Source organism: Artibeus jamaicensis, unplaced genomic scaffold (assembly GCF_021234435.1).
Source record: "Artibeus jamaicensis isolate MK-2021 breed Jamaican fruit bat unplaced genomic scaffold, CSHL_Jam_final contig_354, whole genome shotgun sequence".
Classification (NCBI taxonomy): Eukaryota; Metazoa; Chordata; class Mammalia; order Chiroptera; family Phyllostomidae; genus Artibeus; species Artibeus jamaicensis.
In genome coordinates this window covers 9,488,690-9,512,905 of record NW_026521803.1, presented here as the reverse complement: position 1 = coordinate 9,512,905, position 24,216 = coordinate 9,488,690, and the positions used below count along the sequence as shown (strand labels likewise).

Here is a 24,216-nt window from a genome sequence, read left to right as displayed (position 1 = left end):
ACTGCCCTGGTCTGGGAGTCCCTGACCCCAACGCCAGGAGCCCCCAGCGGAACCAGGGCAGAATACTGCAGAACTACTACTCCAGGGAATGCAGCGACCTTCGGGTCCCAGCGGGGCCTTGCCTTAGCCAAAGCCACAGCTAGGCCCCGCCCCTGGCCCACGCCCCCCGACCCCGGTCCGGCCCGCCCCGCTCCTCCCGGGACGAGCCCGCGGCTGGCGGGCAGCCGCTCCGCCCAGAAGGGGAGGTGCTGGAGACGCCCCCTTCTTTCCTGATCTGCGCGCGCAGCTCATCGCCGCCGAGTCCTGCGCGCTCTGTCATCTAGTGGTGGATTCTGAAAGAGTCGGTGACTCGGTACCCGGCCGAGTGGAGTGAGCCGAGCCGAGCCTCCACGGAGGTCCTCAGCCCCGCACCGCGGCAGCATGAGTGCGCGCGGCCTGACACTGGGCCTACTCTTGTTGCTGCTCCCGGCACAGGTAAGCGGAGCCAGGGACCCGGGTGGGCTGTGGGCGATGTGGCCGCGCAGCCAGTCCCGGAGAGCGGCGGGCCGTGCAGAGGCTCAGGCGCCCCGGCCCCGAAAGGCGCCCCGGTCTAGCAGGTGCTGGGCAAGTTGCTCTAACGATGAAGTCTTTGGAGAACCCCACCTCTCTAGTTTCTCTCTCCGACTGCGCACTTTCTTTCCCCTGTGGTCTGGAAGAGGATGGCAACTGGGAACTACTGGTTTGGCCTGTTTAGAGCTCTTTTCAGCTGTGTTCGCCTAATTTGTAAATTGAGATGTGGAATTAGAAGGAAGGGGGAAAGTGGGTAGAGAAGAATTAGCGATCTTATTTAGCCTTTTTTTTTTCTTGTGTCAACATCGGAAATGTCCAAACCTGTAAGAATTTTTATTAGTTTATTTGAGCCAAACTGACCACAGTTGCCTGGCAGTAAAATCTCAAACAGATTGTGAAAATGCTCAGGGAGAATGGCAGTTTCGCACCTTCTTTTATGCATTACAATCAGGAGGAGGCATAAGGAGGGATGAAATTCATTGGTGATAGATGGGGTATGCCGGAGAAAGCAAAGAGGAGGAAGTCTCTGGGATTGGATAAAAAACTAAAATGAAGAGACAGTACTTCTTTTGCCTTGGTGGGTATAGGCTAGTTAACAATTAACATTTTCAGTTAAAAAATGTTTATTGGAAAGAGGAAGGGAGAGAGAGAAACATTGATATGACAGAAACATCAATTGGTTGCCTTCCATAGGCACCCCAACTGGGATGTAACCCCAACCATTTAGTGTCCAGGATGACACTCCAGCTGAGGCACACCGGCAAGAGCAGCAACTGTGATTTATAGCACAAAGAGATGCTATTTGGGGGTGGGGAACAAGATAACAATGACTGGTTCCACACTCTGGTGTGAGATTGTTTCCTTAGGGGTCAGGAAAAGGGGATTACTCAGATATTCCAAAGGAATATTATCTTAGATACAAAAAAGGGGGGGTCAGTTATGGTCAAGATTGACCTTTGTCAAGGAAGATACTGGTCTACCACAGGATAAGCCACCATGACTTGCTTTGGGTTAAGAAGTTTTAATGACCATCCTCGGTGGTTACTCTCAGTCTCTGAGTCTGTAAGGACCCCTGTGCAGACCTCTCCTGAGCCTGTCAAGTTTAGAGTATGGCCCCTTTTTCTGTCCACACTTAATTCTGCTTTAATTCTGCCACATACATAGGAACTCTTAATAGCTTTGTTTAGAAGCTCCTACCACCTTATTTCCCCTTATGTCCTAAAAATGAAGTGTAAGGGGAGGTAAAGAAGGGAAATGATTCATCAGGCACCAAATTGGAACAGTTACCTTGGTCTTCTAAAAAGTGGCTTCTTCTCAAATCCTTGTCACATCTTTGAAGACTGAGGCCCACCTGGGAGTAATTGACATTCCCCTTGACCAGTACTGGCTAGCCAGAAGATGGGGCCTGACTCCCTGGGTCAGCTTTGCTTTGGGCACGAGTGCCTCGCTGCTATTTGTGAGTCTACAGTTTCCTGTTTGAAAACTGGGGGTCGAAGGGGATGGGTAAGGATATAGTGCTGATTAAACCAGATCAGGATGAAGGCGTGACCTCTGGGAATGCTGTGCCCACTTACAGGGGTATCGGCAATGAGAGGGTCAATGAATCACAAGGAAGGCTGGCTTTTCCAGGACTAGAAAAACGTCTCTTCGAACTTCTTTGTAGTTTTCAGAAGTGGATAGGAGATGCTGACCCAGTAAGGGCCCAAGAGCCAGAAGAGCTGTGGCTCTCTCCTGTATGTGCATGTGGGGAACCCCAGCAGTGTGGGATAATGGCGTCTGGTTGGGAAAGAGGTGAGCAGGTAGATCACTCAACTAGTCCTGGCTTTGGGCACACTTCTCTTTCAAGCCTCAGTTTTTTTCTGAAGACAAACAATACCTCATAGGATTATTAGGGTTATTAAGTGACATGATACATTGGAGAGACCTCATCCAATGTAGCACATTATTGGAGAGGGAGTAGCACATTATGTGCTCACAAAATAGTAGCAATTATGTGCTTTAAAAAATACAGCTGTTTAGTTTCCCTTGAGTTTTAGTTCATGATCTCATAGACAGGCTGCGCAATGTACGTAGTTTTTTCCATTTACATCTGAAATCCTTATACCTGAAGATAGTGTCTAGGCTGATAGCCACAGAGTTGTTTCCTCCTAGAATTTTTGGGATAGGTTAGAGGTTGGTCACTAGTCTCTTGCCAAATGCCTGGAAGCTGTGGACAGGTCTGTTCAGCTTAACTGGAAAAACTCCTATTGTTATTTATAAGTTAACTCCTTCCCATCTGCAGAGGCTTTCAGAACACCTGAACAGATCGGGGGAGGGGTGGGGAGGACGGCTGTTGTGGGTGTAGCCTTGGTCTTTGCTTGCCTTGTCACTGTTGGTCATTGACAGCTGGACAAAGGGCTCTGGAAAAGGTCCGTAGCAAATTGAACCCACATAGCTACCTTTCACCCTTTTATATGGGTCTTCCAGACCCTGCCTCAGACAGAGAAAGTGGAATGGGCTGACTTGGACCCCTTGTATTTTGGCAGGAAAACAAAAAGCAAAAATCCTTCTATCTTCCTCATCCAGAGCATTAAGGTGCAGAATAAAAAAGTAAAGTAGAAAAAGAACTTTTTAGAATTTTTACCTCAGATAGCTGCTCATCTGGGTTTAGTTTGAGCACTAATAAAGTCCTTTGAAGGTCTAAAATACATTTAGGAGGGATTTTTGCTTTACTTAGTTTTTAATTTTTGCAGGTGATGAAATAACATTACTAGACCGCATGGTTTTTTAAAAACCTTGTGATCACCCAAATAATATGTGCAGTTTTGAGAAATTGTATCTATCGCCTGACTGTAGTTTTTGTGAGTAAGCTTTTTCTTGAGGAACTTAGAACAGAATGATGCTTGAGTAGGAATTAAACCATTAAAATGGCTTTTCCTGAGATCAGGAATGGGTTACTTTTTTGGCCTGAAAATGCTGAAGAATAACCACCTGGAAATGTAGTGAATGTGGGCAGTCTTTCCCATATACACATTTCTCCTTGATTGATGCTGCGATCAGATAATCTACTAACAGAAGTTGAGGAAAAATAGTTTTTTCTATTTGAGCAAGTGGGCAGAAAGAAAACCACTTGCTGAATAGGTCTTTGTATTCCTTCAGTGTTTGTCGAAGGGCCCAGAACAAAGAATCAAAGAATCCCTCTGGGCAGGGAGACAGTATGGTCTCTCTTCTTTCTATAAGGGGTGCTTTCAGAGTGTTCTAAGGATGACACATTACCTACTGCAGAAGCCTGGATCGGACCATCTCCAATCTGACCTCAGGGCCCCTTTCTACCCCTTTACCCACAGCTCTGTGAGGGGCATCAGCCATCCTGGTAAATAAGCTACCTGGTCTCAGAACCGTGTTCATCTTCCAAGGTCCAGTTCAAATGTTCCATCATTCATGACATTGGTTATCCTGTTCCCCCAATGAAATTTACTATTTATGCCCTTTCTCTGAAATTCTAAATCTTTGTTTAAACTTCTGCCACAGCATTTACTGCCTGGCAAAAGGCTATCAGTCAAAAGACCTGGATGTGGGTTCTGATTCCTCCTCCTACCAAGAGTGAGGTCGGGCGAGCCAGTGACCCCCTGGGGCTTCAGTTTCCTCCTCCGTAAAATGGGATTGACAGCGATGCCCACTTTGCAGGCTGCTTCTGGAAAGGCAGTGAAATGCTTCAGAATGCAGGCTCCTGAGAGCAAGAACTGTATTTTGCCACCTCCAGTATGGCTGGGACTCTTACTTTTCTGAATCTCCAAATCATTGGGCCTCCTTGGGCTCAGGTGAGAGGATAGGTGGGAGGAGGAATTCAGGGGCCAGTGGAGATTAGAACTGGATTTGCGCTTGGTTTCTGGTTAGTAATCAATGACCAACTGTGGTCAGACACGTTTTCCTGTGCTTGGTTATGCCTCTTATTTTTAGTCTTTGGAATATTTGCTTTGGAAAAAAAACATTTTTAAAAAAGCAAACAAACAAAAAAAACTTCGCTGATCTAAGTGTGCTGTTGGGGAATTGGGGGAATTTGAGAGTGAAGCTTTCGAATTTGTTCATTATCTGATGATTGCCCCTAAGGCTACAGAGGAAATCAAATTATTGTCTTTCAGTGATTTCACAAAGACAAAGTGTTTGCCATAGACACAGTACAGGGTGCAAAAGCAGGTCAAAGAATAAACTACATAGGAAGTGGTCTGCAAACTGTAATATGCCGTAAAATGTTAGTAGTTTCTGTCCCGATCCTATTCACAGTTGATGGGAAGTGTGAATATATTTAAAAAATTGCAATGTAATGTGTGCTATAGTAAAACAAGGACAAAAAGTTTTGGAGAGTCAATTTTTTAGCTGACCCTTGGAGGGTGAACTGATGCTTACCAGATGGACAAGAGGAATCCTAGAGAAAATGGAGGAGGGAAGTTACCCAACTGTTACTAAAAACCTGTGTACTTGAAAAGGGTGAATTTTATGGTATCCAAATGATCTCAATAAAGCTATTTTAAAATGACATTCTAGTTTACAAGGAACTAAAGAAAACAGAGTTACCTCATTTTTGCATAGTATTTCCATTGGTAGGACACTTCTGATTTTTTTTGTGATTGAATTATTGTTTTCATGAAAACATTTGTTATTATTTCCTACCTATAGTATAAATCCCCTTAAAAGTGATTTTTCAAAGGCAGGTACTTGAGGCTCTACTGTTATGAAGAAATCAACAACTGTCTTTCTTCTCACCTCTCTTTTCAAATAGTCTCTTTAAAATTTATTTAATCATAAGTTTTTTTTTTCCATTACCATTTAGTCCCATTATACTCCCCTCCCCCAGCAATCACCACACTGTTGTCCCTGTCCATGAGTCCTTTTTCCTTTCTGCTCAATCCTTCCACCCTCTAAACACCGCCCTCCACCCCCATCTTAGCTGTCAGCCTGTTCTCTGTCTACGAGTCTGTCCTCATTTTCCTTGTTAGTTCAGTTTGTTCATTAGGTTCCACTTATGAGTGAAATCATATGGTACTTGTCTTTCTCTTACTGGTTTGTTTCACTTAGCATAATGTACTTCAGGTCTGTCCATATCCGTCCATACTTTCTTCTTTGTTACCCACTGAGTAGTATTCCATGGTGTAAATGTCCCATAGTGTCCGTCAGTAGGTGGGTGGGTAAAACAACTGATCTCGTCTTGGTCTCACAGAACACCCTATATGATAGGTGAGGTGCTGTTTCTCCTGTTTTACAGATATGGATATTGGCGCTCAAATTTGTCACCTAACTAGTAAATGGCAGACTGGGGGCTTGGGTCACTGTGTTCTGACTTCTGTGCTCTGTTCAAATTCAAAATACGGCTATCGGTTTATTCATATTTAACAAGCTAAGTAGAATGTGTGTGCAACAAATGTTCTCCTTGGCCAATCAGGCACCTCATTCGAGGCATGTCTCTGGCTTCAGTGTGGTTTCTTCCCACGCTAGCGATGAACCAGGGATGGATGTAGCCTGCTGGCCTGACCCGTGGCTCAACTGCCACACCATGAATGTCCTGAAGGAAAAAACCTGCAGACAAGACACACTTACGTCCCCTTTCATAGTTTTATTTTAGTCTTTTACCTTGGATTATTTTTCAAACTGTGGCTGTCAGAGCTCAGTGATGATTGATACTAGTAGTATGACCTTGGATGAGTCACTTACAGAAACTGCAGACTACTTTATCTGTAAAGGGAAGACTAGCCAAGCCCATTTAACTAAGGACATATGACTTAAACACCCACCTACTGGTGTGCCCGATGCTCACACAAGTCATCCTTGTGACGTGGGTATGTTCATCCCAAGTTGGCTGTAAAACAGAGTCCCCAAGATTTTCTTCAGTAAAAGTCAGGCCAGCCTGGCCTCCAACCCAAATAACCTGTCATATTGGTTTGGTCCCCTTGCTGGAGCTTGAGTGGAGTGTGTCTCTGGGTTCTGCTGTGAGCTTTATGCAGTCAGGACAGCGGCAGAGGTGTCAGGACCCAGCCTGTACTCCACTCGCGATGTGGTGGCCGAGTGCAGGCCTGAGGTTGAGGACAGTCAGCTGTACTGAGAAAGTGAGTCCTGATCTGCCAGCTGCTTAGAGACGGACGGGAAAAGATGTAGATGGCGCTCATTCTTACAAGTGGGCACGTCGGTGTAGAAAGAGGAACGCTTGTGTAGGCCTCTAACGGATGGAACAGCCCATCTGTGACGCCTGGCCAGTCTGTGGATACATCTTTTGTACCAGTTGAGCTGGAGTTTGCACAGTGCAGCAGCTTGGGGGGTGGGATGGTGGATAGGATGGACAGTGCTTAACTTGGTGCTCAACATTTTGATGCTCATCACTGGTTTGGTCACCAATGAGCCATGTGACCTCAGAATCTTCTCTGAGCCCTGATTTCCTTACCTGTGTAATGCTGCACTACTATGCCACAGCCATAGCGGGTCTGAGAAATAAACAAGGCAATGAGGGAGAAATCATGTAGCTTCGTGTCTTACTGGATGTGTTCAGTGAGCATTTGAATATGAGTTACTTAATGCCTTGTTCCGCAGGATTTTCTAAGGGCAGCCTGGAGAGTAGCATTCTGCTGCTGATCAGAGCTTCTCCATGGGATAAGGTGCGCTCTCATGTGGTCCCTGTTGCAGTCTATTTGGCGGTTGCGGTAGTTGCTGACATATAGCAGAAGGGGCATTTTTTAGCCTTTTTAAAACTATTCCTGTTATTTTTGCAAGAAGCTTTCTTATCCTACATAGGGCCTCAGAGGCCCTATGAGGAAACATTTGCCCACCCCTAGGGCAGGCATGACGTTCACCGGAGCTCTGGGGACAGAACACCTGCTGACTTGAGCTGTGAGGACAGATCCCCTGAACAGTGGCCAGGTGCCGCCTGGGGCTGACCTGTCTCTGCCCCAAGACAGCGCACCTGGTCCAGGGAGCGCTGGGACTGGAACCAGATGAAAGGAGTCAGAGTTAAGTTTAGTGGAGGCCTGGAGTCTTCCAAGAGGCTCGTAAGAGGGGGGGATGTTCCAAGACAGGTAGGACTGAGACCTGTGGGGAAAACAGTGGGGCTGGAGACTCAGAGAGATACAGTTAAGGGCAGATCGGGTAGAGCCAAAGCCAACTGTGGAGGGTGGTCAAGGTGTATTTGTGGAAAAGCTGTTTAAAAGTCTCTGCACTCATATGTGTTTGAGGGTATACATCTCTGCAGGCTTGCCTGTGGGAGAGTTAAAAGCCTGCAAGACCTAGATGTAAAAATGAGCTCTGGTTAAATCTGAGAAATGGGGTGGGGGCATGGAGAAATGAGGAGTTTCTAGTGTTATTTCTTAAAAAGCAGTGACAGAAAAGTAGATCGTTAACTACAGGGGAGTTCCCATAACACTGTCAGCTGATTTGTCAAAAGAAGCTTTGCCGGCTAGAAGGGACTGGCAGGGAGTGTTCAAAGTCATGATGAGCACGGACCTGCAGCCAAGATTGCTCTACCCAGCAAAGCTATCATTCGAAATCAAGGCAAATAAAGAGCTTCCCAGACAAGGAAAAACTGAAGGAGTTCATCCTCACCAAACCATTATTACATGAAATGTTGAAGGGACTTATTTAGAAAAAGAAGATCAAAACTATAAACCATAAAATGGCAATAAATACATATCTATCAACAATTGAATCTAAAAAACAAACTAAGCCAACAAGAGGAACTGAGACAGAGTCATGGATACACAGAGTGTTTTGATGTTTGCCAGATGGGAGGAGGGGAATGGGTAGAGAGGTGAGGGGATTAAGAAGTACAAATAGGCAGTTACGCCATAGCCGTGGGGGTGTACAGTGTAGGAAATGGAGCAGCCAGAGAACTTACACTCATGACCCACGAACGTGAACAGGGATGTGGGCTTTGCCTGTGCGAGTGTAGGCTGCTGGGTGCAAGGGGAAAAATCAGGACAACTGTAATAGCATAATCAATAAAATATAATTAAAAATAAAACCATTTACTTTTAACATTTTAGGAATTGGCAACATGTTCATATACTTAGGGAAAGATTGTTCTTGGATTATGAATGGTTCTTAAGATTGGTCGGTGACCATGTGATGAGTGAAGAGGTGCTGTTCTTTAGAGTTAGATCCGCAAGTGGAAGTCAGCAAGTCCAGTGATCAGAGACTCTGGGTGTGTCAAGTGACACTTGGGCTTGGTTATCAGTGTGTTTTCTGTCACACACCTGCTGGGCACGGTATTTCTTTCCCCGTCAGTATTACTTATTGACATGAAATCAGTGCTAGGTACCAAAGGCAGCTTTCAACCAGACGCCTTACTGCCGTTACCAGGTGCTTTGCTTAGAAAGGTGGCGAGTGGCCCATATGTGAGCCCTTGACCGTCCTGCGTACTCTTGCTGTTGTCTTCAGGTGCTGCCCTGACAGCCCAGGGATCTGAAAGTGCAGCTGTGCCCTTGCTCAAGTCCTGACTGCCTGCTGTGTTGTGGTGATTTGGAGACTGAAAAATCTAATCGCTCGGGTGCCAGTTGGGTTCCTGATGGGAGGTGGGAATGAGGATGGCCCAGCCAGTGGGCCACCAAGGAGTGACCCTCAGTCCCGTGAGAGGAGTGAGAGCTCCGGGTTCCAAGTCAGCCAGAGTTTTGGTGGGGTGTGGCTCTGCGTTTCTTAGATGTGGCCTCAGCTGAGTCACGTTCCCTGAGTAACCCTGTCTCCTCTTCTGTAAAACGGTGTTATTTGGGTACCAGCCCCACAGATCTGAGGATTACAGGAGCTAATAAAAGCATACTCAGCAAGTGCCTGGACGCTGGGCTGGGCCTGTGTGGGTCAGGAAGGCACGTGGGGAGGCGAGGGTTGGAGAGGGGCCCTGCGGCACTAAGGGTGTGCTCAATGTTGGGCAGGGAGCCGGGACAAACTTGAACTGTGATGAAACAGTGAAGTCCCACCTAGTGCGGGACAGAGGGAAGAAAGGGTGGGAGGTGAGTGTGCAGCAGAGCCAGGCGAGGGTTCTGGAACTTGTCCTAGGCCGTGGGAAGAGTGAATCGTAGGTTTCTGAGAATCAGAAAACCTTGTAGCTGTGGCTCAGGAAGAGCCCAGTGGCAGCTGTGCTGAGGTCAGGACGGAAGCTGCCCAGATGGACAAAGAGTGGCTGTGGGGTCAGCAGGGAAGGAGCTTGAGGAGGAAGAGGTGCCGGAGACTGCACCTGGGAGGTGGATCTGGAAGGTGCTGAGGCTTAGACCCTGAGAACAGAGACGGGCAGTGGTGGAGGCTTCAGAGAAAAGATCAGTTTCCTTTTGAGCATCTGGGGTTGGTGAGCATCTGTGGAGAGAAGTTGGGGGTGGTTTGACTGAGAGGGAGAATGAAATTAGAGCAGCTTTTATAGCCAGGAGCAGGTGAAGGGACCAACAGAGGGTTGAGGTTGAAAATGTGGAAGAGAAGGAGGCCAGGTGGCGGAGGGTTGTGGAGGAAGCTGTGGAGGAAGCTCCGGAGCACTGCAGCCGTGGGGCAGCTCCCACTTTCCAGCTGGAGGTGAGAAGAGAGAGCTGGAGGTCGGGAGAGAGATTTCAGTTGGAAGAGAGGCAGCCCCAGCCGGGGCAGCTGTCTGAATGACGCTCCCTGTACATGCCCCACACGAGGTAGGGAGCAGCGAGAGGGTGTGATATTAGAGTGAAGACCGTAATTATGCAGTAGATGGTATTTTATTAAGATTGTTTCCTGAGCCTAGAGTGTCCTGGTTTGAATCCCCATTCCTGGTTCTGCCCCTCTTGGACAAGTTAGTACTTAGTTTCACTGTGCCGCATCTCCTCATCTGTAAAATGAGTATGATAACAGCACCTTCCTCATCAGCCCACGCTGAGAGTTTATTAGGTTAATATACAAAAAGCAGTTTAAGCCATGCCTAGCACATAGTAGGTGGCTTGTAAGTACTTCGGGCCCCACTGGCTTAGGGCTGCTGCCTTCCTTGGGCAGGATGACTTTGGGAAGCAAACCTAAGAATGCGGAGTCAAGCCCAGTTTTCCTGGGCCCAGAGAAACCTCGGGCACTTTAATTTTTTCAGGGCTCTGGAACCCCTGTGCTGAGGCCCCAAACAGCTGGAAGGTGTTACTAGTAGTCCCCACGTTTGATGTTACAGTGCTCCAACGTTTACCAAGTACTCCCGAGCAGTGCCTTCAGGGGGTCTTCACACCACATCCAGGCAAGGAACAAGGAGCAGACTGTGCACAGGCAGGAAAACGGCTCAGCAAGGTTCCGGCGCCCACTCCAGCTGTGACTGTCCTTAAGGAGCACATTTATTGGGAGCCCTCCCCTCCCAGCTCCCTCCTACCAGACGGGTGGAAACTTTGCTTTGAACTAAATGACGTAGATTATAAAGGATTATCTTGGTGAATAGGGACCGAACAGCACTGAGTCATCTTTATTTTCTCTTATGGCCCGAGTGCCGAGAAAGGGGAATTCAGACTGCAGACACCCATCCTGCTAGTCATGCCCAAGTGGTGATTGTGGTTTGTTGACTGGACTTTTGCCGCTCCAGTGGGTGATGGCTGAGTGCTGCCCAGCCCCCACCCAGGGCCCAGACTTGCTCATCCTGTTGGTCTGTTGAGAGTAATGTGAGGTCTAAGGAGGGGTTCCTCCTATTTAAATTACATGTCAAAAACAGCATTGCTGTCTCCCTAATCAGCTTTTTTGCCTCTTCCAACTTCAGTAGATGGACGATGACCTTTTAGTTGTAAACCCATAGTCTTGGGAAGAACAGTAGTTTCCCTAGAATTGCTAGGTTTATGGAAATAATTGTGATTCTTTTTGCATAAAAATGGAATTGTGTGGCATCTTGCCACAGACTGGTATGTGGTATTGTTGAATACTTGTCACTTCCTCATTTGAATGATTTTCTTCTCTTGTGGCCTAAACATATGACTTCGAATGAATCAAGATAGAGTGAGTCGTAATTTCTGTTGTGAAATACCTGAAGAGCAAATTAGAGAGAAATTGTACTGACCCCGTAGACTCCCTCCACGGGCACCCCTCGCCGCCTGCTTGTTTTCTCTTTCGTGTTTTGGGGGCTTCAGGGCCTGTTGTGGGATTTGCACCTCTAAGCTGGGGACCGACGCAGACCTACTCAGCTCCTTACCTATGTGTGGGCTGTGTAGCCCTGCCCTGGTGAGAATCATGTGCTCTGGTGCCTCTGATACTTTAAAACGGCCTTTGCACCAGGTATCTTGGGAGCCCGGTTACTTCTCCATGTCCTCTGCTTCCTCAGGGGAGAGGTGGCTGCAAGATTGCGCAAGCCTGTGGCCCTGGCCAGCTTGGCAAACAGCGGGTGGCCACGCCACTCCGGCACAATGATTCACGCTGCCCCCTCCTCCCTCCTGAAGTTCCTGACAGCCTTGTGACTCTCACATGAGGGCTACGAGTGCTCTTGAGAAATCTTCACATAAGAGCCTTTAAATTTTCCTTTTAAGATTGATGAGGTGATTTTCCTTAAAATTAGTACATGGCTTTCTACTTGAGAATAAGGTGCTCTTTCCTGCTGCTAAGTCCAGTTACTTAGGGTCTCTTGGTGTTTGTGGTGTGCTCTTCATGTTAGTCATGATGCACTGCTAGCCTACATGTGTACGGAACGGTTCTTTCTTCACTCAGACCTCAGGGTTCCTTATTCGGAGGTGCAGAAATAGTATCTTAACCATCTCCAGCTGCCTTGCTTTCCTCAATGCTGATTCTCAGTAATTCTCACACGCAGCTGCAGCCTTCTCTTAGAACAAGTCAGCTGGCAGGAAGGAGAGCTCGTGTAAATTTAAGTAGTTCCTGTTGCTTACTTCACTCACTTACTCGACAAGTACTTTTGGGGTATTTGGTTTATTTTAATTAATATTTTTCAAAATGTTAAACTCACCATTGCCTCTGGCTGTTACCTCATTTTGTAGTAACATTGAAAGTTTCTATAAAGGTGCTCGAGTGGGTGTTTTTTGCTGTTGAAATTTGTGGTACCCTTGAGGCTCTTTTGAAATGAGTTTCATGTTGACTTTCTGCAGGCATTTTCACAGTCCTGCGTTTGGTATGGAGAATGTGGAATTGCATCTGGAGATAAGAGGTACAACTGCAAATATTCTGGGCCACCAAAAGCATTGCCAGAGGATGGGTATGACTTAGTGCAGGTAAGTTCATTGTATTGGGCATCGGGAACATGGGAACAGCACTAATCAGAAATCCTCTGTAATTATGTCTTAAATGTTACTGTGAGGTGGTGGTTGGTGAAACACCAATAGTCTTAAATCTTACCCCAAACTTCTGTGTAGCACGTGGTGGCAGAGAGGGGAATGTACTAACTCCAGAGGTTTAGTTTTTTCTGGAGCTGACTTGATGCCTTTCTCATGAAGTTTCCCATCAGCAGATTACTGTGGAGGGACTGACCTTGGTACCTCAGAGGTGTGCTTTGTAGCTTCTTCAAAATATATTAGAAGTTAGCTTTTTTTTTGGTTCCTAGATTTCAGGACTTGAATGGACCAGGCTGCTAAGTGGCTGTAACTTCTCTGTCCTCTGTTCATTTTAGTGATTCCTTTGTTTTCCACCAAAAGCGCACCGTGCCCTTTGGCTGCTACCAGGATTCCATTTCCTGTTGTCTCTTTTACCAACCCTGCTACACAGGGCTATTAGAAAAAAACCTGTGAAAACCAAGGTATAGAGCCTGCTTTTAGAGGCTTAAGTAATCTAAAATCAAATTCACATAGTAGCCGAGTCTCCAAGGTATCCTTGCTCCTTCATCAGAATTATTAAAGGCAATGACTCTTGCAGAATGACTAATGGAAATAGGCAGTAAATAACATTCTGGTTAAACTTTAAAAAAACAACAACAACAATCTAAGAAGAGGTTAAATGCTTGGTCAGGGGAGGAGAGTGAGTTTCTAAATAAGAAAAAAATGTGAAATAACTGTACTTTTGTGATTCCCTAGTTTAGATAGAGTGACTGAGCGCCTTTTGAAAGAACTCTGCAAGAACTTTGCAAATAGATGTCTTATCCTTTGTTTCAAAAAAGGGATATGTGAATAAAATTGTCTTATTTCATTGGAGAATGTTTTTCCTTATGCTACTCTGATATCCATACTTTCTCACCCAAAAGGAACTCTGTCCAGGCTTCTTCTTTGACAATGTCAGTCTTTGTTGTGATGTTCAGCAGCTTCAGACACTGAAAGACAGCCTGCAGCTGCCTCTACAGTTTCTGTCCAGGTAGGCTGACCGCCGGGCAGACAAAATGGATTTCAGCCATCCTCGAATAATGTCATTTCACTGTAATGTTGCTGAGGTGCCACAGGAACTTAGCTCTCGATTGTGTCAGTTACTCCATGAGAAAGTCGGTGTCATTGTGTGTGGTTCCCCTCAAAGTCTTGGAGCCTAACCCTGACCCAGAGCAAGACCTTACTGCACTTATTAACCAGTAACATTCTGATTTTCTTTAAAAAGTTTCAGTTTTATTTGAAGAAAGCAATCCTATGACTTCTCTGAAATAGTGAATCATTTCTGATAAAGTAATAATTATCAGACTTATTTTTCTTCCTAGTTACATTCCAAGTTCATACTTGTTTTTTCTCTGAGATGTCTTCACCCCAAAGGGTAGCCACACTGGGAGCTAGGTCCTTTCAGACTTGATCCTCTTTGCCATGGGGCAGTTCTGCTCAGGTCTCCAACCCAAGACCCTCATCCGTGGAACCCTCTGCATCGCCTTCCTCTCTCCACCTCCCATGCTTTGCACATGGTTCCCTCTTTCTTTGGCGACCTGATGTGCTGGAGGCCCCGTCCTCAGTTGAGCTGGACTTTGGTTACTGTTAACAAGATTGTTCTGGTGTAGGTGGCTGATTTTGTCAGAATCCATTTGCTGTTGAATTGGTCTCCATGACCAGGGCAGCGAAAAGGGTTACATAAGAGATGTTCTTATCTAAGCTGACGCAGCAGTTCGCACTGTGCACAAAACAAGCTGATGGCGGTCTTTAGAACAGCACATTGTGGTACTTTCTACATTTTCACGCATAAGCACCCTGATGAAGGTGGGTGGAAGGACATACGACAAGGGGGAAGTGCTTCTCTGTGCAGATACTCCTGCCAGTATTGCTGCAGGTGATAGGACCCAAGTCAGCCTCCACTGAGGAACCCCTGCTCCCTCCAGAGGTTGAGATGGCAGTGTAACAGCAGGCGGTCTGTGACAACAGACCGGACTGACTGGGCCGGCATGTCTGTGGAAGGCTGGTGGATGTGGATGGAGCCAGACTGCAGCCGGCATTCAGTGAAAATGCATTTCTGTAGCACCTGCTCTGGGTGAGGCATTTCAAATGTCAAAAGATAACCATGTTTTCTCCATGTTGTCAGGTGCCAAAGCTTGATCCATGATAGCAAATAATGAGAAGCTCATGTATGGAATGTCATGCAGCTGTCGAGCTGATGATTGTGGAGACAAATGTAGTAGCATGGAAGGAAATTTGTAATTCATGGAAAGTGTTAGAGAGCTGTGCACCCTAAGAGGGATTTTTGTTATAAATGGTATATTTGTCATTCCTGTTTTGGTCACAGTAAAGCACAGGACTCCTGAAAGAGAGTCAGTGTGCGTGTCTGCTCCTTCGCTAAACCAGAGGCTTCGAAGGTTGGGACCACCTGGTCCTTGCTCCGTATCCTCATGTACCCTGTGTGGTCGTCTGAACTTGATCCAAGCAGTTGACCTTCACAGGTTGTGTTCCAACACCACACGTCTGATGAAGCAATAGTTTTTGCAGATAGCCGTGAATCAAAGAGGAGAGACGGTTCTTTTGCTACATGACTAGTCAGCTTTAGGAGCTTAAACTTCAAACCTGAAGTACAGCAGACGGCTTGCGGTGCTGCTGAAGCTCACCCTGCCGGGGGCCTCCGCCGCTCTTCTGTTTCTCTCTTCAAGTCACAGGAAACCCCCTGGTGTTTAGAGAGGGCCTAGGAGTTCCCTGGGGCTTGGAAGAGGGTCCTTCGGAAGGTTTTGAATGACCATTCTATTGTGTAAATCTCATCGCTCCCTTTTTTTTTCTTTATCAGAATCTTCACCAAGATGCCTCTAAGTCCCTTTTGCTTCAAGTCAAAGAAAACATTTCTCTAAATTATAAAGTGCAGAATCCAGAGAAGTGTTTTTCTCTTTCCAAAATTACTTGTTTAGGGAGAAGTCTCTACTTTAGCAGAGGTTTTAGGTTTAGAATTGCTGGGTTTGATATGTGCTCAAGGCAATTCATTCATCATTTTACAATAAACTCTAAATATGCTCTGTCTATTTTAAGTAAGTGTCCTGTTGGTCTTCTTATCTGTGACATCATACCAAATATGGTTACTTTTTCTTCAGATGTCCATCGTGCTTTTATAACCTAATGAACCTGTTTTGTGAGCTGACATGTAGCCCTCGGCAAAGTCAGTTTCTAAACGTTACAGAAACTGAAGATTATGTTGATCCTGTTACACACCAGATGAAAACAAATGTAAAAGAATTACAGTACTATGTCGGAGAGAGTTTTGCCAATGGTAAGTAAGCTTTTAATTACTCCTCTTTTACAGTCGATATCAGGGCAGTGGGTGAAGTTGCTCCTTTTGTAGTTTTGTCAACTGTGTGCAAGTGACAATTTTTAGTTCTATTGGCCATGAAACGTGAGTTATTTCTTCACTTGTATCCTACGACTTGAACTACAACCTGTAAAAGTCTCCTTAAAGCTTTGACTCCTTCCAACCAAGATCCCACGTGGGAATTTTTAGTATGTGCCATTTCACTTCTGTCCACTTTAGAACACAGTGGAACTGCGGTTCTGTGGGACCTGAACTGTGGAACTTGCGTGAATTACTACGAGACTGAGGAGGGGAGTGGAAGGGCACTAGGTGGCCCAGGTGAGGAGATTTTGACCCTGAAGAAACTGATCGCCATAGGGGAGAGAAGCAAATATAACAGAGAAGACGGTACCCAAACAACTAGAAATAATAGAACAGCCTGAAAAAGACCACATGATGTTTGTTGAAAATCACAGAAATGAAAGAATTCTGAAAGAGTAAGATACTAGGAGCAAAGAATGAACAGATTAGAAATAGAACGAACTGGATCTATTAATGAGAATAGTCATCTAAATAGACTAAAAGATAAGCAGCAGATCAGACACAGCTAAATAAAGAATGTGCCCAGGAATAATCTATAAGAGTAAGAATTTGGCAAAGTTGTTGTTTAGAAGAGCAACATACAATTTTAATTGTAATGATCAATTTAGGAAAAAAATGTAACAGGAAAAAGGTCCCGTTCACAAAAGCAACAAAAGTGTGAGACCTAGGAATAAATTCGCCACATGATGTGACATAACAGACAACCAGGTGGACAGAGAGAGGTCATTCTGTCCAGAAACACGACTGTGCACGGGAAAATCTGATACCACCCAACAGGGGTGTTGTTACAAACCGTGAAGGGAAAGGCGGGCTAGTTGATAAATGGAGTGAGAAAACTGATTATTCTGTTGATCTAATATTTGTTTTCCCATATTATACTAAAAATGTATAGATTAAAAATCCAAACCTTGGAAATTAAAAAAAATAATTATAGAATGTACTTATGACTTTAAGGTGAGGGGGAAACATTTCAGATGAGAGAGGAAAAGCAGAAACCATAAGTGAAAAGTTTTATAAACATGAATGACTGCTGTGGCAGGCGTGGCTCAGTGGATTGAGCGCTGGCCTGCGAACCAAAAGGTTGCTGATCCAATTTGGTCAGGGCCTGTGCCCGGGTGGTGGGCCAGGTCCGCAGTTGGGGGTGTGAGAGAGGCAGCCAATCAATGTTTCACTCCCTCTCTTTCTCCTTCCCTTCCCCTCTCTGAAAAGAAATGAGTGCAATCTTTAAAAATAAATAAAATAAATATAAATGATTAGTATCTAGAGCAATCAGTGAAATGTAGATTAAAACAATAAGCTATCATTTGACATATAAGATTGTTACAAATTATAAAATTAGTCAATTCTGAATATTGGTGAGGATGCAGATGATAGGAATGCTAATAACTTGGTGCAAATATTTGAAAATCATTTGAAAAAGAATTTTGCGATGCCTGGCAAGGTTGAAGGGGAACATACCCTCATCCCAGAAATGCCACTGTGGACCTCTTAGTGTATGTAAACAGGAGAGCTGTACAAGAAGGTTTGTTGTAGCATTTCCGTGATCGTGAAAAATTGAAGACATCAAGAGAATGAGAAGACAAACACAGACTGGGAGAAAATATTTGCAGAACACCTGTTTCATAAAGGGCTATTACCCAAAGTATATGAACAACTTAAAGCAACACTAAGAAAGAGAACAACATGATTGAAAGATGGACAAAAGACCTGAACAGACACCTTACCAAAGAAGAGAGATGGATAGCAAATAAGCAAATGAAAAGATGCTCCACATCGTACGTCATTAGGGAATTCCAAATTAAGGCAACAATAAGATGTGACAACACACTTATTTAATGGCTGGACCCAGAACACCGACAGCACCACGTGCTGGCAAGCTTGTGGGGCCACGGGAGCCTCTCACACGTCACAGGTGAGAATGCGTAACAGTACAGCCACTTTGGAAAACCGTCTGGTCATTTCTTAGAAAACTAAAAATACTGTACATCTGATCCAGCAACCATGTTCCTTGGTATTTACCCTGCAGTGTTGAAAATGTATGTCCACACAAACACCTGCACATGGATGTTTATAGAAGCCGTATTGATAACTGCCAAAACGTGGAAGAAACCCAGGTGCCCTCTAGTAGGTGAATGGGTAAACTGTGGCACATCCAGACAGTGGAATATTCTTCAGCACTAAAAGGAAATGAGCTCTCAGCCTGTGAAGACATGGAGGCACCTTAGATTCATATTACTAAGTGAAGGACGCCAACCTGAAAAGGCTACCTGTTGTATGATTGCAACTATATGTAACACTCTGGAAAAGTCAACAGTATGGAGACAGTGGAAGGTTCAGTGGCAGCCAGAGGGGTGGGAAGAGAGGGATGACAAGGAGGAATGTTGGGGATCTTTAGGGCCCTGAAACTATTGTTTGATGTTATAATGGTGGAAACGTGTGATTATACACTGGTCGAAACTCATGGAATGCATTGTACAACACCCGGCGTGAATACCAGTGTACACCATGGACTCTGGGTGACAGTGATGTGTCGGTACCGGTTCAACATGTGTAACAAATGTCCCACTTTGGTGCGGTTGATAGTGGGGAGGCCATGCTCATGTGCAGGCAGGGATCACATGGGAACCCAGTGCTTTCTGCTCAGTTTCACTGTGAACCTGAAATTGCTCTGAATAATAAAGGCCTTTTTTAAAAAACAAATGAAAATATCAGAGACACTAAATGCTAATTTAGAGAATGGATAATGTATTGGAGTTTAGTCATAGTCTACAATGGGATACTTAAAACTGTTCAAATATATGAGAGTTACGGCAGTCACGTGAATGACTTAAAAATACTGACTGGGTCTATGGCCACACCACCCTGAACACACCCGATCTCATCTGGTCTCGGAAGCTAAGCAGGGTTGGGCCTGGTTAGTACTTGGATGGGAAAAATATTGACTGGAAATAAGTTATAGAACAGTACTACAGTACCATTACATTAAACAGTGCTACATATTTATGGATTCAGTACGGCATGAAAGGACACAAACATGCATGGGAAAGGTAAACATTAAATTCAGGATTGTGGTTACCCTAAGGAAGGAAGGATAATTGTAGGGAGGGATAGTCGGGGGGCTTCAGTTGTATGTATAGTGTGGTTTTTTTTCATTGTTGAGGCAAATGTAAAATAGTAAGATTGATACAATGGGGGTGGTGAGTAAATGGGAATTGTATTCTCCATGTTTTCTGTGTGCTTGAAATATTTAATAAAAACCTGAAAACCAAATGGTAAGCTGAGAGATGTGATGGCATTACCCAGAAAGCAGCAGGGTTATAAAGATCATTAAAGAAGTGACATGTGGGCCTGGCTGGTGTGGCTCAATGGATTGAGTGCCAGCCTGTGAGCTGAAAGGTCATTGGTTTGAATCCCCGTCAGGGCACATGCCTGGGTTGCGGGCCAGGTCCTAGTTGGGAGCGTACAAGAGGCAACTGATGGAAACATCAGTGTTTTTCTCCCTCTCTTCCCCTGTCTCTAAAAATAAATAAATAAATAAATCTTTAAAAAATTTTTTTCAAATGGGATGTGGGATAAAGTGAGGAAGGGACTCCCGCCAAGATGGAGGCGTAGGTGGAAGCACTGCGCATTCTCACACAACCAAGTTTAAAAACAACAAAGTTTTAGCAACAAAAACACAGCCAATCCACAGAAAATTGAACTACATGGAAGTCTGACAACAACGAACCCTTCAGCCAAACCAGTAAGAGGAGCAGAGCCAGCAGCAGAGCAGGATCGGACAGGAAAGATCCACTGGACCAACTGGGGCACGCAACTCAGGCACACCTGCAGCTGTGGGCGGATCCCAGGTGTGGAGAAGCGGGCGGACCCACTGAGGGCCCAAGGCGGTGGACTCACTGAGGGCTGATCATGGTCACACATTCACGAGCAGATAAACCGGTGAAGGAGCAAAGTGGTGAGACAGACTGTGCAGGCCCCAGTGGTGGAAAGTGGCAGAGGGCACCGCCATTGTCCCTCTCTGACCCCGCCCCACATACAGTGTCACAAACCAGCGACCTGGGTGGCCCCGCCCTGGTGAACAACTAAGGCTCCACTCCTCATACCTAACAGGCACGAACAGATCAAAACATGGCTCAAGAAGAACTTAGAGCCCCAGAGCCGATAAATCTAAGTAATGAAGAAGTAGCCAAACTTTCAGATGCACATTTCAAAACTCTGGTGATCAGGATGCTCAAAGAACTGGTTGACTTTAGTCACAAATTAGAGGAACATGTGAAGGCTAAACTAATTGAAATGAATGGAAATGCATAGGAAACCAATAGTAATAGAAAGGAAACTGGGACTCAAATCAAGGGCGTGGACCAGAAAGAGGAAAAAAGATGACCAAACAGAAAAGGATGAAGAAACAAGAATTCAAAAAAATGAGGAGAGGCTTAGGAACCTCCAGGACATCTTTAAATGTTCCAACATCCGAATTATAGGGAAACCAGAAGGGGAAGAGGAACAGCCACAAGTGGAAAACTTATTTGAACAAATAATAAAGGAGAATTTCTCCAATCTGGCAAAGGAAATAGACTTCCAGGAAATCCAGGAAGCTCAGAGAGTCCCAAAGAAGTTGGACCCAAGAAGGAACACACCAAGGCACATCATAATTACATTAGCCAAGATTAAAATGAAGGAGAGAATCCTAGACGCAGCAAGACATAAGGGGACAGTCACCTACAAAGGAGTCCCCATCAGACTGTCAGCAGATTTCTCAAAAGAGACCTTACAGGCAAGAAGGGGCTGGAAAGAAGTATTCCAAGTCATGAAATCCAAAGACTTACATCCAGGACTGATCTATCCAGCAAAGCTTTCATTTAGAATGGAAGGACAGATAAAGTGCTTCTCAGATAAGATCAAATACAAAGAGTTCATCATCACCAAGCCCTTATTATATGAAATGTTAAAGGGACTTACCTAAGAAAAAGAAGATAAAAAAGATGAACAGTGAAAGGACAGCAAACTCACAGTTATTAATAACCACACCTAAAACAAAAGCAAACTAAGAGGACAGCTAGATCAGGAGCAGAACCATAGAAATGAAGATCACATGGAGGGTTAGCAAGAGGGGAGTGGGAGAAGGAGAAGGAGGGAGAAAGTACAGAAAATAAGTAGCATAGATGGTAGGTAGAAAATAGATAGGGGGAGGGCAAGAGTAGTATGGGAAATATAGAATCTAAAGAACTTGAGACACATGGTCATAAACTAAAGGGGGAGAATGGTGGGGGAGGGGTGTGCAGGGTGGAGGAGAACGAAGGGGGGAAATAGAACTGTAATGGCATAATCAATAAAATATATTTAAAAAAATAAATAAAGCAAAAGGGAAAAGGAAAAAAAAGTGAGGAACCCTAGAAAAAGACAAGAGAGATAGCTGTGGAGAGACAAGCAAAAGAATAATAGCTGACTATTTTCCAGAATGGATGAGAGATGAATCCTAGGACTTAGGAAAAGAAAATGGTCGGCCGGTACACCTCATTGGATTGAGCTCAGGCCTGCAAATGAAAGGGTTGCCAGTTAGATTCCCAGTCAGGGCACATGCCTGGGTTGTAAGCCAGGTCCTTGGTAGGGGGTGTGCGAGAGGCAACCACACATTAATGTTTTTCTCCCTCTCTGTCTCCCTCCCGTCCCCTCTCTCTACAGATAAATAAATAAAACCTTTAAAAAAAAAAAGGACTGAAAACTTTTTTGCAGTATCAATTTAACACAGTCCTTAATGAGAATCTTTAAGCCCGATATCTTAAAAAGAAATAAAATACACAGAAATCAAGTGTATTTCTATACACTTGTAGTGTACAATCTGAGAGTGAAATTAAGAAGATAATTCCAGGCCCTGGCTGGTGTGACTCAGTGGATTGAGCATGGGCTCTGAACCGAAGGGTTGCTGGTTCGATTCCCAGTCAGGGCACATACCTGGGTTGTGAGCCGGGTCCCTAATGGAGGCCACGTGAGAGGCAACCACACATTGCTCTTTCTCTCCCTCTCTTTCTACCTCCCTCCCTTCTCTCTAAAAATAAATATAATCTTAAAAACAACAATAACAACAAAGAATTCCATTTATAATAGTTTCAAAAAGAATGAAATACTTAGGAACAAATTTTAACAACAGAAGTATAAAACTTATACTCTTTAAGACTATAAAACATTATTTAAAGAAATTAAAGAGGATCTTAAAAATGGAGTGCCATCCCATCTTCTTGGCTCAGGAGACTGAGGATTGTTAAGATGGCAGTACCCCCCACATTGATCTACATATTCACTACAGCCCCTATCAGAATCCCAACTGACTTCTATGTAGAAATCGACAGGCCGATTGTAAAACTCACAGGGACTTGCAAAGGGCCAGGACTAGCTAAAACTGTCATGCAAAAGAACTAAATAGGAGGCCTCACACATTCCAGCTTCAGATTTTACTGCCAACCAATGAATATCAAAACAGTTTGGTACTGGAATACGAATAAACATAATAGAACAATGAGATAAAATTGAAAATACAAGTCACCTTGAACAAGGCAGTTTTGAACTGTGTGGGTCCACTTATACATGGATTTTTTCAATTGACCTATGCAGTTTAATGGACTGCAGTGCAGTTGATTGTTGCAGTTCAAGTTCACGTTGTTCAGGGGTCAACTCTGCAGTTGGGAATCCGCGTGGTTTGAGGGCCAACAGTGTGGGAGATGCCAGCAACTCCTGTATTGTTCAGGAGTCAACTGTAAACCCATGTCTGTGGTCATCTGATTTTTCACAAGGTTGCCAAGACCATTCAGTGGGGAAAGAATAGTCTTCAACCAGTGGCGTTTGAACAACTGGATAGCCACATGCAGAAGAATAAAGTTGAAAGCCCTGGCCAGTGTAACTCAGTTGGTTGGAACATGGTCCTGTAAACAGGATGTTCACCAGTTCGATTCCTGGTGAAGGCACATGCCTAGGTTGTGGGTTCAGTCCCAAGTCAGGGCACATACAAGAGGCAACTGATCAGTGTTTCCCTTTCACATCGATGTTTCTTTCTTTCTCTCCCTGCCTTCCCCTCTCTCTAAAATCAGTAAGTATGTCTTTGGGTGAGGATAAAAAACAAAATGAAGTTGGACACCTACCTCATACCATACAGAAAAATTAACTTAAAATTGACCAAAGACCCATATGAAGAGCTAAAACTAGAACACCCTCAAAAGAAAACAAGGATAAATCTACACGACCTCAGATTTGGCAATGCAATCTTGGACGTGCCACCAAAAACATGGCAACAAAAAAAACTAAAGTAAAAACCTTTTCTGCTTCAAAGGACACCATCAAGAAAAGGCAAGAATATATGCAAATTATATATTTAATAAGAGACTTGTATCTAGAATACATGTGGAACTCTTAACAACTCAATAATAAATAGAAAGCAAATAAAAATGGGTGAAAGATATAGACAGACATTTCTCCAAGGACAAATGGCCAATACACTTATGAAAAGGTGCTTGAAATCATTAAGCATCAGGAAAATGCAAATCAAACCTTGATGAGATACCACTTCTCATCTAGCCACTAGGAAGGCTAGAATCAACAAGTCAGTAACAACAAGTGCAGACAAGGATGTAGAGAAATCTGAACCTCCCTGTGCCATTGGTGGGAATATAAAATGGTGAAGTCACTTTGGAAAACAGTCTGGCAGTTTCTGAAACAATTCTATACAGTTACCATATGACCCAGCAATTCCACAGGAGAGATGAAAACATGTCTACAAAAACTACATAAATATTTATAGCAGCATTATTCATGATAGCCAAAAGTGGAAAAACCCAGATATCCATCAACTGATACATAAACAAATGTGGTATATTTGCATGACAGAATATCATTTGGACCTGAAAAGGAATGAAGTACTGATACATGCCACAGTGTGGATGGGCTGTGAAACATCGTGTAAGGTGGAGGAAGGAAGTCACAAAAACTATGAGTTCATAGTACATGATTACATTTATATGAAATGTCCAGAATAGGCAAATCTATAGAGACGGA

The 24,216-nt window shown here is 44.5% G+C and overlaps 1 protein-coding gene across 2 annotated transcripts in view; it reads left to right on the top strand.

Moving 5' to 3' along the window:
* Positions 1–296: 296 nt before the first annotated feature.
* NPC1 (NPC intracellular cholesterol transporter 1) overlaps positions 297–24,216 on the top strand; it is a 52,792-nt gene continuing 28,872 nt past the window's right edge. The window contains exons 1-4 of one of the 2 annotated variants that reach the window (XM_053664279.1): positions 297–474; positions 12,564–12,686; positions 13,649–13,755; positions 15,878–16,053. In XM_053664279.1, the coding sequence (XP_053520254.1) occupies positions 421–474; positions 12,564–12,686; positions 13,649–13,755; positions 15,878–16,053 (460 nt within the window). In that variant the 5' untranslated portion in view covers positions 297–420. Of the gene's footprint in view, positions 475–12,563; positions 12,687–13,648; positions 13,756–15,877; positions 16,054–24,216 lie in introns of those variants that run through there. The other variant, XM_053664280.1, reaches the window with a different exon arrangement.